This window comes from Taudactylus pleione, unplaced genomic scaffold (assembly GCF_031769625.1).
Source record: "Taudactylus pleione unplaced genomic scaffold, aTauple2 ptg001060l, whole genome shotgun sequence".
NCBI lineage: Eukaryota > Metazoa > Chordata > Amphibia > Anura > Myobatrachidae > Taudactylus > Taudactylus pleione.
The window spans coordinates 82,985-103,018 of NW_028285461.1; the positions used below are offsets into that span (position 1 = coordinate 82,985).

The window sequence follows — 20,034 nt, forward strand, 5'->3', positions numbered from 1 at the left end:
CACAGCAGTCTCCTAGGCCTGTGGGGGGAGCGATCACACTGATCACGCCCCCCCTGGCTTTGCGCCGGGCTGAGGGGGCTCAGAGCGCCCCCTCTTCGCGGCGCTGCATATCTTTTTTTTTCCCGGGAAAGAGGCGTGGCCACGCCTCCTGCGAATAGGCCACGCCCCCTATTACCCGGGCCCGCCGCAGCTCTCAGCGGGCCTGCACATACACACACACACTCCGGACTTGCCTGTTGAGTAGAAGACCCCTCGTGCAGGCAAGTCCGGATTGTCGCCCATGGGTTCGTATATTACAGCAGGTCTCAATTGAAGACAAACTGTGGGGGGGGGGGCACGAGAGAGAGAGAGAGAGAGAGAGAGAGAGAGAGAGAGAGAGAGAGAGAGAGAGAGAGAGAGAGAGAGAGAGAGAGAGAGAGAGAGACACACACACACATACATACATATACACACACACACACATACATACATATACACACACATACATACATATACACACACACACATATATTATATATATATATATGTATAAATTTTATTTTTTTTTTCCCTCAAGAAGAGGTCAAAGCACTCTTAATCAATTGCTGTCTAGTTGGCATTGAACAGCCAGAATCCCGACGCCAGTATCCCGGCAGTGAGTATTGGGGTAAGTGGGAGGATTAGGCTCTAGGTTCAGGTTTAGGCAGTGGCGTCATGAGGGATGTGCAGGCCACTCCCGGGTGTCGCCTTCGGAGGGGGTGACACCAAAATGCCGGCTCCTCTGCAGTGATAGGAGCTGGGTGCTGCATGGTGACATTCTCCTGCAGCTCCTGTTATAGAAGAGGAGCTGACAGTGCAAATTGCCAGTCTCCAGGGGGGCAGTCCAGCATGACCGGTGATGCTGGACTGCCCCCCAGAGTGATGTTATTGGGATCCCCTGTTAGGGTTAGGCTGTGGGAGGGAGGTTAGGTTTAGGCTGCACGGGGTGGGGTTGTTAGGTTTAGGGTACTTACCGGCAAGTGTCGGTATCCTAACACGCCGTCACGATTCTGACCACCGGCATCCCAAACCCAACCCCTTAAGGGACCACACAACGGTGCATTCGTAGTCTGAATATTTGCCTCTCACACCATAACATTGAATTGGGGGTAACTGGGACTTCCAAGGACAGTGATGTCATTCCACAACTTACTAATGGTCGGGGACTCCAGTAGGTATCCCTAAGTTTGCACCCTAACTATGGTCAGCGCCTATGACAGTATCACCATTACTGACATTACACTAGCATCAGGACTGTGATTGAACAGATCACCAGGTAGTGAGGGAAGCACTGAATAGAATACGCACAATGAATATCACTCTGCGCGTTATACCATACATCTCTGTACTGCCACCATTCAGGATACACAGGTCCCGTAACAGTCTATCACCATTAAGCAGGCTCAGCAACACAGGCTGCCAGCTGGTCTCCCCCTGCTTCTAGTATTAAATAATCATTATAGTTAAATCTTAGCGATCTAATAGCTTCCTCAAAGACTGGGTTCTGGAGCATATATGTAATAGACTAAGGAACACTTTATTAACACAAGAAAGTACAATGCTTAGTTGCAGAAATTGTATAAATAAAAAAAAAGGGTTACAGATTACCTAGACACCCATTCAATATAAAAAAGGAGAAATTTAAACAGAAATACACTCAGCTTTTCTGGGCCAGGGAGCACGGCAGGGAAATGCAGGTATAGGCTTCAACTCAGAATTGTTCCCCCAAGTCTGACCCAAAAACATAATGCTCCCATATCTTTTATCACCTGTTACCCCACCCCATAAGTGATGACTGTCTGGCTTGTACAGACTTCTGGTATATTCGTGTAATTTTGGAAGCTGCCAGCTATTATAGAAATATAAATTTTTGTCAGAAACAAACAAAATATGGTGAGGCTTTGATCTATGCTCATAGTCTGAATACACATTTAGTCAAATAGCTGTTTCAATGCCCCAACATGATTAGGACTTAAAGGGGCATCAGATCTGCACAGGTAATTGCTTTATCCTGCTCACAGCATATCATAAATGACGTACATTTCAATGAAGCTACACAAGGCCACTTCATGCTTACAGAGTATAATTAAAATCCAATTGATCTGTATGAGTTGAATTTTAACAGTACAGCAAAATGACATAAAGGGCATTCAGATTACCTGCCCTCAAAGACCTTACATTTACAAAATCCAGTTCATCTATACAGTTATCATTTGAATAATAGTTGAATTATTATTAATGGGAGACATTTTCCTCTCTACAATGTCTTGACCATCACACTAATAATAGTAACGTAAATTGAATAAGACAATATTCCCGTAAAGCACTTGGGTATTGTCAGAAATCAAATTCCATAGATAGGCTATTCCTTTACAACTTTTCTGCTTCTAGTATGGATGAAACCACTTCCAGTAGTGGTTGGACTGGAGCATATACAATGTCCCCTCTGGTTCCCAGGAAGAAAACTTCTAACATACAGACTCGGATTGTAAATTTCAGTGTACCATCTACTTTGCCATCATGTCCAACCCCTTGATTTTGGGCTTAACTCCAATTTGGTATTAAAGACCGTTCCGTTCATCTCACACAGAGGCGTAAGTTCATCCCAGATGCCCGGAGACAAGTTAGAATTTGGTGCCCCCCGTCACAGCAGCGGACACTGTAATGTAGCAATTTGCATGCAGACAGGCTATAGATAGATTAAGGCAGCAGCTGATGGTCTGACATGGAACTCTCACTAGTGTATGGTGGCTTCTCAGGTGCCGGGAAGGGGTGCCATGTATTGGGCAGCCGTGATGGTATTCTCTGGGTACATAGTTACAGCCCTAAGTGGGGTGGACAAGAAGAGGTGCCCCTTCAGTGCTGGAGCCCATCGGCAAGCATCTCCATTGTCTCCCATAGTTCTGCCCCTGATCCCACAGCCTACAGATATTGGAGTTTGGGAGACAGCTGCAGAATGAGAGTGAATCCTGAGAGGAGGTAGAACCAGAGGGGAGAAAGAGCCGAGGAGCGAGAGAGAAAGTGGTTTAAAGGGGCTTGTCTACCTTTCTCTCTATAGGGCCCATTTATCAAGGTGAAGAGGTCTGTTACACAGTAGTTTCCACAGTTTTAAGTAACAACCCTCAGCATTTTGTGACCTGATGTGGCCCTTCCTGTTTTCAGCAAACAGGAACTGATGTCATCTTCAGATGGAATTAGTTCCCGGTGCCCCACTCCTTTCTATGGGAAGGTGGCCTGAGCTTCAAAAAAGAATCCATTCGCACCCCTCCGTCCCCCTTTGGCAGTGCGCATGCATTTACACACGCACAATAACACTGCCGGATCAAACCGGTATTACTCAGCTGCGTTGGTATCCACTGAAACAATTGTCTAAGAGTTCGGGAGTCCTATTGTGGCTGGATAATGAACAGGCCTGTAAATAGTAAATACTTATGGGGCTACAACTGTCAAACTTTACAATTGTCCGGATGTTAACAGTCACAATTAACATACCTCAAAAATGTGTAGTTCCTGTCAAAATAGTTACATTTCCGACCAGCTGGGGCATAGTTTGAGTGGATTATTTTGTCCCGATGGTGCGTGTCTAAATATTGGGCGGGTATGAACCTGTTATACTTCCAACGGTGATATTTATCAAGCATCGGCCAGAGTATGTACCCCTACAATGAATGTTCTGTATAGGTCATTATCCAAAAGGAAAACGCAGAAAAAAAATTATTAATGGATTGTTTTTCTTTTCTGTAAAACCTTCTTAAAATGAATTAGGCTATTTACTTGTCCCCCATAAAATAACAATAAAAGCCTAACACTTTTTTTTTGTCATCAGCAATGAAACTGAAAGTTGATGTCCTCATTACCAGTTCCACCGAACTAAGCTTACAGCATAATAACAAAATTACCTTTCTAACCTCGGGAAGGCGAATGATAAAAATGCCCCTCTGACAGATTTTAAACCACCGCGGCTATATTAAACAAGATATGTGCCGCGGGTCCTCAGTCTACTGTTAATTATGAAATTTTTAATAAACTCGTCAATTTCCAACCGATTGATGTTTAAACAAAACGTGAAAGTTGTATACATTGTGGAATGGGCTGGTGAACCCCCTTTCATATAGAGAACACAAACATCGCCATAGTTTATACAAGCGTGATATACAATCAGGGTAGAATTACAATACAAAGACACTGAACTTGTATAACCCTCTTTGAAAGATCTGATCCCTCTTAGATTCCTCTTTGTACCAGCTTACAACATTACAGACTTCAAGTGTGTTAAGTCAAGAGCGTATTAGACTGTAAGCTCCACTGGGGCAGGGAATGATGTGAATGATTTAAACGCTCTCTGTAAATATAATATTGAAATCACCTCCCAGCAGAGACTTAAGAAGTCCAGAAGGTGATAGTATGCAGACACATGGAAATAAGCCCCATTCCGTCTGAGTGTTATAGCATTAATGCAACAGTCACAGGAGACTGGCGGTGTGTTATCTCTATGACAGCCTGTGTTCTTATAAGTCTAGTAACCGCTACAATTGCTCAAGTACAGCTCAGACGCTCAGTTCCTGCATCTGGGACAGTTTTAGCCCTGATAAGACACAGAAGAAAAAGGAGGATTTCAAAACACTGCAGTAACTCAAACAAGCAAACTAGCAGCTATATTAGTAGTTTCCTGTGTACGGCCATGGGGTCTCTAGTGGGAATGCATTCAGTGTAGCTATGCCACTTTGTAGATCTTCAAGTTTCCTCCTTTATTATATAATAGCAGTTGTCTACGGAGCTGCCTGTTTTTTACATTTTTTTTTATTATTATGTATATATTTAATTGGATGATCATTCCCTGTACATTAATAACCACAGTACATTAATAGGGGGGTTAATAGATAGAAGAGCACTGCTGGTCTTTACAAGACTCCACAAGTTTAATTAATGGTTTCCACAGAATTTAATTCTATATTTACACCTGAGATATGCAGAGTAGGCGATCGTTCTAGTCGGCCACTCACGTCCTTAAGACCATGGAGAGAGAGAAGAGGTAGTGACAAGATTAATGCAGAGATAGGTCCTTCAACTTGTGTGGAACTACAAGTCCCCTTATGCCTATCCCTATTCTCAAAGAGACCTGCATGAAAAAAACAACAACTTAAATGAATTTGTATTTTGTCAGTGCTTCCCTTTGGATAATATCGTCCTGAGATGGCTTTAACAAGTCAGGTATTGAGGCGTAACAAGCACGAATGGGACAGTTACATATAAAATAGCGAATATGGGTCTTTTACCCTTGAGATGCGCTGGGATTTGTAGTTCCGCAATAACTGGAGCGCCGCAAGCTTCATCTGATTGTTGTCAGTCCCTCCCTAACAGGGTCTATATCCGTAGGCACTCTGAAACACCTAGCATACATGTCCTATTGATTCTCCTGAATGTAGAAGCAAGGCTAGTTATTAAGACCCACACGCCGAATTCCCCAGAATGCTAAACACTTCAGTTCCATCTTCCATGATTTTAATGAACTAAGAAATTCCAGCCTCACAGCAGCACAGGGAACTCTCAGAAATGTAGGTAACAAAAGGTATTTAAAACTCTAACACCACTTGGACATAACGCTGAAGCCAAGACAAAAAGTTAACAAAAGTAACTGACCAAAGGTAAGTCCTCTGAATACTCACAGTTGGTGACACCATTGAGATCTAGGATCTAAGCTGGATCTCCGCCTAGGACATGCAGAGAAATGAGACCAGCAACGTGCGACTCTGGAAAACTAACTACAGACAGATCAGCCCAAAAGTGGGTGGGTTCCAAAGTCACCCAACACCTCTCATAAACCCTTTACACATACTACAGACATGTCACATGAATCCCACTAAACACAGAGTATGCACTGTACAGACACGCAGGTCTCTGGTTCTGTGACCTGTGCTCCCAGCCAAAAAATAACACACCCACCTAATTCAAGGAGACATTCCCCAATGCAGTGATCAGGCACTGCCATCTACGGGCCAGTAGCCCCTCGGTGTCACATGCAGCGGCCATCAGTCCAGGTGGTAACGTTCATTTATATAGTGATAATTTCAGCATAACTGAACAAATATAAAAATTTGCACTATTAACCATTTCCTCCAAAACATGCTGCGTTAACAATTTGCAGGCATCACTAGGAACTTGTAGCAAATTAGAGAACTTATCAGTTACATGTACATAGCAACTGGAGGTTTTCTCTAATAGAACATGCATACTGTTATTATTACACATTTACAATCTACTTAAACAAATCTAATACAGCTACTGCAGTACCATGTGTGGACCGTAGATGGTGACACAAAGACTAAATATTCTCTTGTGAACTATTTTACGGTAAAGTCAATAGACTAAAACAGAGGTTCCCAAATGCGGTCATCAAGGCTCCCCAACAGTACAGGTTTTAGAGATATCCATGGTTGAGCACAGGTGGATAAATCAAATTAATGTACATGGATATCTTTAAAACCTGGACTGTTGGGGTGTGGCCTGTATGAGCCGCATTGGCGTGAACAGGACATCACCGAACTGTGCCTATGTGGAAATGACCCTTTCCACACCGGTTACGCCTCTCTGGTTGTATGATGAGAAGTGTTCAAAGCATGCATTGGTCTGTATAGACGTATTACTGTGTATTCGCCTTCTGATCATGCGCAGTGCAAAATCACTTAAGGTACGCCACGCAACCATACGCTACTTATTGTATATCAGCCCCATACAGCGTAACGCCAACTTTTATATAAGAAATTGTAAAGGTGAAGTTTTCCCCAAAATTTCCTGTACGAGGGCAGATTTACTATCACTGGATGGAGGTTGTTTGGTTCTCCGTAGGCCGTCTGTACAGAAGAAGTACTATATTCCCCCTTTATTTTAGGACTGATATAAGCAATGTGTAACGTGGTAGCTCAGTGCCTTTCAGTATTACTGTTCTACACTTTGGCTCATGCAGCCCTTGTACAAAGCTGAGCTGGAATGCCAATGGCTGCATGGATACATGGTAGGTAACAGAGGAAGACTGGTGTCATTGTCCGTTACAGTTGCACAAATTAATATGTAGATAAGATAACACAAGGTAAACAATGAGCGAGCAGTAGCTTCTATGGTGATTCAAGACGCTCACTTTCTAACTTACACAGCCACAGTAAGTTTAAGAAGTAGCCAAACGGAGGTTAAGTAACTTTATAATGTTGCTCCCATAAGCAGGGGCTTCAGGACCATCGCTGGGAGATACTTTGTGCGATGGCATTACTTATAACCGCCAATGGGGGACCACGGGAGACCGGAGAAGTTGCCGGTGAGGAGAAGACCGTGGCTGAAGAGTGGGATTTTCGCTGGGGCTTCCAAAGAAGCACTGGCTTGTTAGACTACAGCAGAATATCATTATGTAACATGCAGCGATACAGAATGATTGGCACTGCACGGTCTTTTTAAGTAGGGATACTGTACATACATACGATTTGTCGTCAGTTCTGGTTGTAATGTTATTTATAGCATTTTGACCATGTCAGCAATTTAACTTTAAAGCATGATCGTAAAGCATCGTTTAAATTTATAGTGCTGACACGATTAAAATACTTTGAACAGCATGAAAACCGATCGTCTTTCTCCCAATGACATCACACTGTGGACATTTTGACCATGGACAAAATACCTGTAGACTATGTAATTACAGCACGATAAACAGATCCCTAAATACTTTCATAGACAGAAAGAGAAACTGTGGAGGGCACCAAAGAAAACTAACTGCATTTTTATTTACATTTTCCACAACTAGAATGAGTTTGATCGTAATACTCTCTAAAGGCCCCCATACATCAGAGATTGATTGCAGCAATCGTGCAACTCTGCAATAGATTTAAAAAGAGAAAGATTTTTATACACAATCGATTGCAAATTGCACAATTGCTGCAATCAATCTCTGATGTATGGGGGCCTTAAGGCAGGGTTAGGCGGGTTCCGGACTGTAAATAGACCGTGATTAGATAGACAATGTTTAGATAGTCAATAGGTCGACAGGGACAAAATGTCGACAGGTACAAATGGTCAACAGGGTCAAAATATCGACACAAAAATGGCTGATGCAAATATGGACGATACAAATAAAAAATGGTCAACATTTTTTTTGTTAGGGTTAGGCACTTACCGGGGGGTTAGGCACTAGAAGGGAAGGTTAGAGTCAGGCACCTACCCCGACGTTTAGGGTTAGGCACCAGGAGGGAGGGTTTGGCACCAAGGGGAGGGCTAGGGTGAAGATTAGGTCTAGAAAACAAAACAAAAATAATGTCGACCTTTTGACCCTGTCGATCTTCTTACAGGTCTACCTTTAGTGCGTCGACCGTTTCTCCCTGTCGACCTTTTGTCTCTGTTGCCCTATTGTCTGTCTAACATCTGTTGTCTACCTAGACATTGTCTATCTAATTACTGTCCATCTTTATACCACACTCGGGTTAGGCAGCGTACAGCTTTCTGGCTGTTTTGAAACTGCAAGTCCCAGCATTCCCTCCCAGTCAGCAGCTGATAAAGCAATAGGGCTCAGACCTCTTTCTGATATTGTGTATAATTAGCAACCAGACCAAAGTGAGTGAGCTGAGCCGCTCATATGTGTAAATAGAATTACTTAACTTACTTGTACCAGTCCAATCTGTTTGGGCTGATCGGTGCATTTTGGGGCCAGAGGCAAAGGAGATTCATATACACACAGGTCATCCTCTGCTGAGCCCATCTTCACATGCACTCTGGACAAGTAACAGGGCAAATGGAGCACCTAATTCCCCAGGGTAATTAAACACCCAGCTGTACAGGGAAACATAACCCCTCCCAACAAACTTACCCTGACAGCACTTATCAGGCTCCAGAACTGCAATCCCCTTAATGACAGAATGCACAGCTCCTGTCGAATCTTCATAAGAGGGACCTTATAGAATCCTACGGATTCTGGGATGTAACAAACAAGACTCATCCCTGGGTGTATATAATAATCCAGCACATAGGTTGTTAGTAAAACTACAGAGTTGCTTTTTATCTATAACTGGAGTCAGCCAAGAATACACAGAGGGATCTATTTATCAAAATCCAGCATCTCTCCATCATTTAATAATAAAACATCGCTGGAGCTGCTGAACGATGCAATCTCTATGGTGATGCTGGCCTGGTAGAGGTCAGTACAGATTTAACCTTTCTGCCAGCCGGTCAGAGTCCTTCTTCGCATGCAGGACCTGTATGTAGATATGTGCACTGGCTTGGAAGTCTGGCCGTAGGTCTCCAGTGCTGATTCTGCACACACAAAAAGTAATACATTGAAAAGACAAACAAACAGGAAAATAGGATTTATTTAATGAAATAAAGTTACCCAGCAATGACTGCCACCAGAGATACCCAGCAATGACTGCCACCGGAGTTACCCAGCAATGGCTGCCACCAGAGATACCCAGCAATGGCTGCCACCGGAGTTACCCAGCAATGGCTGCCACCAGAGATACCCAGCAATGGCTGCCACCAGAGATACCCAGCAATGACTGCCACCGGAGTTACCCAGCAATGGCTGCCACCAGAGATTCCCAGCAATGGCTGCCACCGGAGTTACCCAGCAATGGCTGCCACCGGAGTTACCCAGCAATGACTGCCACCAGAGTTACCCAGCAATGACTGCCACCAGAGATACCCAGCAATGACTGCCACCGGAGTTACCCAGCAATGGCTGCCACCAGAGATACCCAGCAATGACTACCACCAGAGTTACCCAGCAATGGCTGCCACCGGAGTTACCCAGCAATGGCTGCCACCAGAGATACCCAGCAATGGCTGCCACCAGAGATACCCAGCAATGGCTGCCACCAGAGATACCCAGCAATGACTGCCAAAAGAGTTACCCAGCAATGGCTGCCACCGGAGTTACCCAGCAATGGCTGCCACCAGAGATACCCAGCAATGACTGCCACCGGAGTTACCCAGCAATGACTGCCACCAGAGTTACCCAGCAATGGCTGCCACCAGAGATACCCAGCAATGACTGCCACCGGAGTTACCCAGCAATGGCTGCCACCAGAGATACCCAGCAATGGCTGCCACCAGAGTTACCCAGCAATGACTGCCACCAGAGTTACCCAGCAATGACTGCCACCAGAGATACCCAGCAATGACTGCCACCAGAGATACCCAGCAATGACTGCCACCAGAGTTACCCAGCAATGGCTGCCACCAGAGATACCCAGCAATGACTACCACCAGAGTTACCCAGCAATGACTACCACCAGAGTTACCCAGCAATGGCTGCCATCGGAGTTACCCAGCAATGGCTGCCACCAGAGATACCCAGCAATGGCTGCCACCAGAGATACCCAGCAATGACTGCCACCAGAGTTACCCAGCAATGGCTGCCACCAGAGTTACCCAGCAATGGCTGCCACCGGAGTTACCCAGCAATGGCTGCCACCAGAGATACCCAGCAATGGCTGCCACCAGAGATACCCGGTGATGGCTGCCACCGGAGTTAACCAGCAATGACTGCCACCAGAGATACCCAGCAATGACTGCCACCAGAGATACTCGGTAATGGCTGCCACCAGAGATACCCAGCAATGGCTGCCACCAGAGATACCCGGTAATGGCTGCCATCAGAGATACCCAGCAATGGCTGCCACCAGAGATACCCGGTGATGGCTGCCACCAGAGATACCCAGTGATGGCTGCCACCAGAGATACCCAGTGATGGCTGCCACCGGAGTTAACCAGCAATGGCTGCCACCAGAGATACCTGGCAATGGCTGCCACCAGAGATACCCGGTAATGGCTGCCACCAGAGATACCCGGTAATGGCTGCCACCAGAGATACCTGCCAATGGCTGCCATTGGAGATATCCGACGAGGGTTGCCACAGGAGGAGATACCTGATGATGGCTGCCACTGGAGGTACCTGGCAATGGCTGCCACCGGAGAGATCAGGCTATGGCTGTCACTGGCAGAGATGATTGGTAAATGGACAGAATCCATCTTCTCTGATTGATAAATCAGCCCCTAAAATACTCTTCAGAAGGTTATGCTAGGACTTATAGTACTACAACAACTGAAAAGTCACAGGCTGGGTTATACCAGTAAGTTCCTAGAACTAGTATAACAAGTCTTACACTGTCTCAGGACTTTTCCAGCAAGTCATGTAAACAGTAAAGCAAATACTGGAGGATACGTGAGAAATGTTATAGCAGCAGGAAGCTCCTGAGGTCAGCGGGGACCTGCATTATGCCCTCCAGGTGTTATTGTGAATCTCAAAGCCACTTGTAGTGTTGTAGCTATACACAGTATTCCTGTAGTTACAGAGTTTCCGCAGACACTTACACATACACTGAAACTGCACTTTAAATATTTCACTTATAGAGAACGCTGTATGGAATTTTACAGCGATAAAATAGGGACATTTCTAGTAACATTTGTTAAAAAACTGGGGATGTCCTTGAAAAGCAGTAGGGTGGCCTAAGGTCAGTGATTACTTTGGATAGTCCATAATAGCAAAATACTGTGGGGTCCATTCATCATCGCTTAATTCCTACAAAAGCAGGTGTAAATTAACATTTGTACCTACTTTTATAGAAATTAAGGATTGGAGCTATTCATTATAAAGGTAATGGAGGAGATATTACTGCTTACCTTTCAGCCCCGATCTGTCCCGCAGTCCCCATACACTAGTATGTGGACCTAAATTCATCAAGCTCCGAAAATACTATATTCATCTTCAGAATGGATCCCTCTTTTTGATCCATTGGTCTCATGAACTCAAGTAGATTTCACTGCCACTAAGGAGTCCCGGGTTGTGAAGAGGGACTTTCGGATCCCTCCGCCCCAGTTCGACTCCTTCAGCTGGACCATGCTTGCCTAACCCCCCCCCCCCCGGAATTGACGGGAGGCTCACGATTGTTTCGGGTAACCCCCAGCACCCCCGAAGGGTAGGCACTTCTCCCGCATACTGCCCACTTCCTAGTGAAGTGGGAAGAATGGGGAGGATATTACGGTGTATCGGCAGGTCCGCGCATTGGGGGTGGGGCCTAATGACGCAGTTGTATGAGGATCGCATCATTAGGCCCCGCCCCTCTTGTAAATATCCGGCGGTAGCGGGTAATTCCTGCGGGGGAGCAGGGCTTAAGGCCGCAACTTGGCCGGCCCCGCCCCCAACTCCACCCACCTGCTTCTCCCCAGGCTTCTCCCGGGGAGGAGAAATTAACAGTCGGCAACCCTGAACTGGACGCAGGGGCTTTGTGCGCCATGTTAAGCCCAGTTCACGCAGGCGCACCAGCACTGCTAAGTCAGATTGGGCAGTGCTAAGTTCCACTGCTTAGAAAGTAGCAGTGAAGGAAATCCTGGAGACAGCTGATTTTCGGATCAGTTGTCCGCACCTTAGCAATGTTGAATTGCATCTATGACTTGTATCCTCCTTAGCGAATGCGCAAACCTCTGCTTGCTTTAGAAGCGATAGTCACAGGGGCATATTATTAATGCCCGATTGGGCCCGTGTGCAGCGAGCCCCCCTCCTCTGAGCAGTGGACCCATTCTACCTCGTCTCTCCACATCCAAACTGGTGCCGGCCAGTGGGTCCCCCCACCTACAGTACGTGGCGCTATCTTTCCAGTGATATTCAGGAGGATGGTGCATGCAAGATAGCAAAGGCTCTGGCACCAAAGTTGTCACTGGGAGGGTGGTGCTGTGTAGGAGGCGGAACCCACTTTCTGGCACCAGGTAGGTATACTCTGGGCACAGGGTGTGTGGCGCACACCCTGCACCCATTATAAATACGCCTATGGAGAGCCAGATGCCATCACAAGGCATGTTGCAGCTGATGATGATTGTACAGAGACGCCCACCGGCTGCCTACAGATGCATCATCGGTCACACTATTCATCTTCTGAGCAATCCTATGGTCGTTCAGAATATCCATTGGAACTAAGGCGCAGTACTGCAACTGCGACACGAAACACTCATGACACGCCCATAAACGCACTCTGCCTGTCAATCACTCAGCGCCCAAATCATTACTGCAACTGCATCAGTAATCTATTGCAATGAATGCACAGTATAGAAAACATTGCTCAACTGCGCAAACATCCGCGTAGCGGTCACCTCTGAATCAGTACAGGACATGGAACATACAGTACAGGACGTGGAACATACAGTACAGGACGTGGGACATGCAGTACAGGACGTGGGATATGCAGTACAGGACGTGGGACATACAGTACAGGACGTGGAACATACAGTACAGGACGTGGAACATACAGTACAGGACGTGGGACATGCAGTACAGGACGTGGAACATACAGTACAGGACGTGGAACATACAGTAAGTGGACTGAGTATGGTGAAGAAAAGCTGTGAGCTTACACATGAGAAACCATTAGGAATGCCGGGTGCTTTGCTCCTTTAAAAAGACCTTAAAGAAGAAGAACATAGATAGCAGGTAGATAGGGCCTCATTCAGAGGCGGTCGTAGGATGCAAGGGGTCGTCCTGAAACAGGGCGGCCGCTTGCATCCTGAACGGCCACCTCCATGTCGGTCGTTAGGCTTTGGGTTAACACCCACAGCTCTAACGACCGCTAAGGGTGATGGTCGCGATGATCAAGACCATCGTGACTAACGGGGCTTATGACGAGACTCTAAGGTAGGGTCTCATCAACCTTAAGCCCCAGGGAGCATCCTGCTCTGTTTGAGCAGGAAGCTCCCCACTGACATCACTGATGATGTCAGTGGGGCCGCCCCCAAACGGCAGGCGTTCCGACAGGAATGCCTCTGTTCGGCCGGGCACGTCCCCGGCCCACCCAGCAAACGGAGCGAGCTGTCACTCAACATCGACAGCTCGCCCCGTCTGCTACGAGACCCCTAACGACGGATCACCCATCGTTAGCTGGGTCTCGCGCATGCGCACGACAGAGCCGGCAACATCGACCGGGTTGCAAACTCGTAGAGCTAACGACCGGGTCTGAATAAGCTCCATAGTGCTCTCTAACATCAATATAAATGCAGCTCAACTAAAAGCAAATGACAGGCCACCAATCCCTCTAATCAACAGTAAAAATAAATAGTACAGATTTACGAAGTGCACAAAATATGCCTGTATTCAATTCCTCCTTATTTCCCCACCCGGTATTCTTCCTGGAAGTCTCTCTAGTTTCCTTGCAAGAGGACAAAAAACATCATTCAATGTTCAGAAACTGACACCCTGGTGGTGTGTGTAATAAATAGATCTGTGGAAGGAATGGGTATGTAATGCCGGCTATCGGGATGGCTCCTGTCAGAATACTGACGATGGCATCCCGATGGTTGCTATCCCGACAAGGGTTGGGTAAGTATACTTACCCTCCCCCTTACCCTCCATTCTTGTAGCCTAACCCCACCCTGCACCCTAACCCAGGCTTGCCTACCCTCCCGATTTGGTCGGGAACCTCCCAACTATCGTGTGCCGCTCCCGACCCCCTGGAAAGGAGGGCAAGCCTCCAGGCTGCCATCTGCCTACACGGACTACTAATATAATCCACCCGCAGAGGGGGGGGGGGAATTACGCCATTCACGCTGAATTGCGTCATCGTGGTCCCACCCCCTGCATCACAATGCCTTTAATTTTGGCATTGTGAAGAGGGGCGGGGCCACGATGACATGATCGTGCTCTCACGCCCCTGGCACCGCCCCCAATACTGAGTCATTACCCGGCCACACCCCCACTGTATGCAGACATTCTGCTCCCTCCCGGAAGGAGGTCGCCAATTATGCCCTAACCCTCTCCGTTAGTCAATAAAACCTAAGTCTCCCCCCTTATTGCCTAACCCTAATCCTCTCCCCTAGGAGAGCCTAACCCAAACCTCCCTCCCAAAACCTAACCCTAACATCGCTATGCTCCCTAAACCTTACCTCGTTCGGCCTGGCGTCCTTCAGCATTCTGGCATCGGGATTAAGATAGGCGTCAGTATTTCAACGCCTATCTTAGGTCCCTTGTTGGGATTCACCTGTCGGTATTCAGACCGGCAGCATCGCAGCCGTTGGTCTCATAACTACATTCCAGGTGAAATATCCAAAAAAAAACAGCAATAGGCCCAGCCTCTTATCCCAAATTAGATTACACCAACCATTTAGCGATGGGTTCACAGGGCTCTGTTAGTGATCTGTTTGATAATGGACCAATTGATTTTGACTGGTTTATTATGGCCCATCTGAACCATACAGGGGCCACACACTGCGGAGCTCATTCAGACCCACTCGCTAGATGCATTCGCTCGCTCACAGCATATGCAAATCCTGCGCACGCCCAGCAAGGCAGGCGATTGTACCGCAAGGCATTAGCACACCCACTATGGACCTCATTCAGAGGCGGTCGTTAGATGCAAGCGGTTGCTCTGAATGAGGGCGGCCGCTTGCATCTTGTAGTGCCGCCTCTTAGTCGATCGCTAAGCTGTGGGTTACCACCCACAGCTCTAGCGACCGACCAGGGTGATGGTCGCGAAGGTCAAGACCATCGCGACCATCGGGGCTTGCGACGAGACCCTAAGGTTGGGTCTCAGCACTCGCAAGCCCCAGGGAGCTTCCTGCTCTGATCGAGCAGAAAGCTCCACACTGACATCACTGCTGATGTCAGTGGGGCCGCCCCCAAACGGCAAACGCCTCCGTTTGGCCGGCCATGCTCCCTGCCCGCCTCCCAAACGGGGCGAGCTGTCACTCACCATCGACAGCTCGCCCCCTTTGGTGCGAGACCCCTATCGACGGAGCGCCCGTCGCTAGCCGGGTCTCGCGCATGTGCACGTCGGAGCCGGCTCCGACATGCGCATGCTCAGTGGGGGAACATCGACCCGGCTGCGAGTGCTCAGCGCTTGCGACCGGGTCTGAATGACCCACTATGTCTTGGCGTGCAATCACTTTGTGTATGCAGACGCCCATTTGCGCACATCATCTCTTGGAAGTGCTTGAAAACTTTGGTACATCGGGTACCATCGGATGTGCTCGCAGTGTTTGAGGTTGACTATACCTTGCCACAAGCACTGCGGTCACTTCAGTGTGAAATCCAACCAGGTGACGTGTACTATGATGCTGCATGTTAATTATGCACGCCTCTGAAACGGCGTTGAAATACACAGGCACGCTTGCGTTCGTACTTTCACTCCCCCGATTCTAGTAGCCTGCCCCTGTTACCACCCACGGCTTCTCCTGTCACTCATTCAGATGGGCTGTCTATGCTGGGCGAGCGAGCACTTCCCGATCTTACACAGTGGTTTGCGCACGCGCATTGCGATGCATGCGTAGATTGCAAATATCGGCCAGCTACGAGCGATCGCATCCTAGCAATCAGGTCTGAATCAGCTCCTGTGACTTCAGACAAACTGCCTTATATTACTGAAGATAGGGCCTGATTCAAATTTGACCGCAAATGCAGATGTTTATTCAGATTGAGCGACCGTTAGCCATTACTCAGCACGAAAGCTGCTCTGCGCATGCGCAGCAATTTATTTACAATTACGCTCACACACAGGATTCACTCGAAAAGTGAGGTAACGGAGGGCAACTAGGCAAGCGCAGGCTTCTCAGGACCGTTTAAACTCTGTCTCATGGGCGTGCATAAATTAGCTATTGCGATTTTCTTTGTAGCATGAGAGCTCTCAGCATGTCAGGAGAGCCGCAGGGAATGAGATGGGTCAGACTTACTCAGAAGCTGCGTGGCTGCCCGATCTGCGTCGATGTTCCCGATGTTTACACTGTTGCACGTTGTCGGACGGATATGAGAAGACAGCAGTGGGCGTCCCCATATTTTCGCTATTGCACTCTGTAAGAGATCGCTGCTGCAATTACATTTGCGTGCGGATCTGGAGCAGGCCCATAGAGTAGTATGTATGGCCAGTATTATACAAACAGCAGCAGTGCTTTAAAAGTACTCAACAATGGACTTTGGGCCTGATTCAGACCCGGTCGCAAGCGCTGAGCGCTCGCAACCGGGTCGATGGTGGCCCAGAGCGCATGCGCACAATGCCTCCGGCTCCGTCGTGCGCATGCGCGAGACCCGGATAGCGATGGGCAAACCGTTGCTCCGGGTCTCGTACCAAAGGGGGCGAGCTGTCGATGTTGAGTGGGCCGGGGGGGTGGCAGCACAAACGGAGGCGTTCCCATGTGAACGCCTACCGTTTGGGGCCGGCCCCACTGACATCACAAGTGATGTCAGTGGAGAGATTCCGGCTCTGTCAGAGCCGAAATCTCTCTGGGGCTTGCGGCAACGAGACACAAGGGTCTCGTCGCAAGCCCGATGGTCGCGATGGTCTTGACCATCGTGACCATCTTCCTGGCCGCTCGCTATAGCTGTGGGTGGTCACCCACAGCTATGCGAGCGGCCAGGAGGCCGTTCTAAAAAAAAAAGACCGGCCCTGATTCAGAGCGAGCGCTCTGTCAGAGCGACCGTCTCTGAATCAGGGCCTTTAATCTCGAGGTTACACTATGAGGTATATGTAATAAGCTGAAGACTGCAGGCATCTACGAGTCCCGTGCCCCATGTTTTAAAGTAGCGGTCATTTAAAAAGCAAAGCCAGGTAGATTTCACCTTTTAAATGACCGCCAGGGGCGTATATATAATAATGGGGTGGAGGGTGTGCGAGGCACATGGGTCCAGGGGGGCCCACACCACACACCCTGCACCCATATTATACTTACCTCTCCAGAGTCCCACATCAGTGCTGGTGTCTGCGCTGTAAAGAACGGCTGGAAAATGGCCGCCGTGGCCATTTTACCGTCGTTTGCGCAGTACAGGGAAAATGCCTGATGCGTCAATTTTCCCGGTGACCTGCGCATGCGCTATAGACTCTGGGCACACTCTAGTGCGCTGCCGGCCGCTGGACGGAGAGGAGGGGTCTGACTGCACACGGGCCCCCTCCTCTCTAGAAACGCCCCCGATGACCGCTACTTTAAAACATTGGGCAGCCTGGCACAGGACTTGCCGATGCTTGAGGTGCGAGCCTATTACATACACCCCCATATTTGGTTACTGTGTCATAACATTTTAACATTATGCTATTATGAATTTGAAGTTTCTTACATTTGGAATATTTTTTTTTTCTTTTTACATTTCCATAAGCATCAACCTGCTCATTATTAGAACGTAAAGCATCGTGTTTAAAGTTATAATGCAAACACCGACACCATTGCAGTGCCTAAAATAACATTACAACAGTGGACCTGGGGCCTTATTCAGCAAGGCTCAAAACTGCACGTCCGGGAATGCCTCTATGCAATCGGAAGGTAGTACACAGAGCCATCGCTGAGTGATTGACAGGAAGCACTGTTTGGGGGTTGTGACGGGGGGGGTCAGAGAAATGCAGGCGTGCCAGTGCATTTGAATGCCGTTGCAGGGGCTTGGATAAATTAGCCACTGCGAAGTCTTATGCAGCAATGTCAGGCCTGCCTTAAATGTGCGAGTGGCTCCGATGTACTTTGATGTTACCAATGTTTTGGCTGGATTGCAAGGTATTATGGATGTGCGAGAGGGGAAGTGGGCGTCTGCGTGTTGTTCGTGCGAATGCTTTGCGATTGCAATTATTAGCACACTGTCAGCGATCCTTGCTGAATGAGGCCCCTGAGTCAGACGCCATTCTGATATTCATGCAAAAGGTCAATGTTTTTTCGGGTATCCGGCTGATAGATCTACAATAAAAACATCTACAATGTCTAGGTAGACACCAGATGTTAGACAGACAATAGGTCGACAGAGACAAAAGGTCGACACACTAGATGTCGACATGTAAGAAGGCCGACATGCACGAATGGTCGACATGCGCAAAAGGTCGACATAAAAATGGTCGACTTTTGTTTTTTTAGGGTTGGGCACTTACCCCGACGGGTAGGGTTAGGCTTAATGCTACAGTGCAGCACCCGGCTCCTGTCACTGAGGGAGAGTCTGCACCATGGTGTCACCCATCGGCGGATGACACCCAGGTGCAATCCGAACCCCCTGCACACCCACTTTGTGACACCACTGCTCCCATGAGACAGATCTTGTGCTTGTTGCGGCCCAGTTCCTGCCAGGTTCAGCCCATTTCACGTAAATCGAGATCTGGCAGAGATGATAAGTGTCAGACTCACACAGATCTACATGCGTGCATATGTCTGCGGCTGTTTTCTAGGCAAGTGCGGAACTAATTAGCGTATTTTACATTACACAATCTAATGTACTGTTGGCCCATCTCAGTATCTTCAGAATGCCCTGCTTTCTGATTGGAACATTTGTTTAAATGCCCAGTGTCGCTGACCTAGCAGCCAAAAGTCAAACGGGGTAAGAGAGTCTGGGCTGAGCTATGCCAACATTTTGGCTATACACCCAGAGGTTGAAATGTTTTAATAACTGAGGCCCTGATTCAGAGTTGGACGCTCTGAATGAGCGCTCGCACTGAATCAGGGCGTCTTTTTTTTTTATGGAGCGGGCTTCTGGCCGCTCGCATTGCTGTGGGTTGCCACCCACAGCTAATGCGAGCGGCCAGTATGATGGTCGCGATGGTCAAGACCATCACTACCATCGGGCTTGCAATGAGACCCTTGTGGTAGGGTCTCGTGGCCGCAAGCCCCAGAGAGCTTTCGGCTCTAACAGACCTGAAAGCTCTCCCACTGACATCACTTGTGATGTCAGTGGGGCCACCCCCAAACGGTAGGCGTTCTCATGGGAACGCCTCCGTCTGGGCAGCCACCCCTCCGGCCCGCCCACCAAAGGGGGCGTGCTGTCACTCAACATCGACAGCACGCCCCCTTTGGTGCGAGACCCAGAGCGACGGATTTCCCATCGCTATCCGGGTCTTGCACATGGGCACGACAGAGCCGGCTCCATTGTGCGCATGCGCTCTGGGCCACCATCGACCCGGTTGCGAGCGATCAGCGCTTGCGACCGGGTCTGAATCAGGCCCTGAGTCTCAGGTTAAAACTTAAAACCACAAGTGGAAAGAACTGGTCTCTGGCAAGTCCTAAGATGTGCCCAGGGTGTTACATACCAGAGCCTGCAACCAACTG

At 48.1% G+C, this 20,034-nt stretch overlaps 1 protein-coding gene across 4 annotated transcripts in view; it reads right to left on the reverse strand.

The window, feature by feature from the left end:
• ANO1 (anoctamin 1) overlaps positions 1–20,034 on the reverse strand; it is a 194,258-nt gene that overhangs the window by 72,850 nt on the left and 101,374 nt on the right. The window contains exon 1 of one of the 4 annotated variants that reach the window (XM_088461502.1): positions 8,660–8,788. The exons of 2 other annotated variants lie outside the window; for them this stretch is intronic. In XM_088461502.1, the coding sequence (XP_088317628.1) occupies positions 8,660–8,755 (96 nt within the window). In that variant the 5' untranslated portion in view covers positions 8,756–8,788. Of the gene's footprint in view, positions 1–5,684; positions 5,769–8,659; positions 8,789–20,034 lie in introns of those variants that run through there. One more of the 4 variants, XM_088461503.1, reaches the window with a different exon arrangement.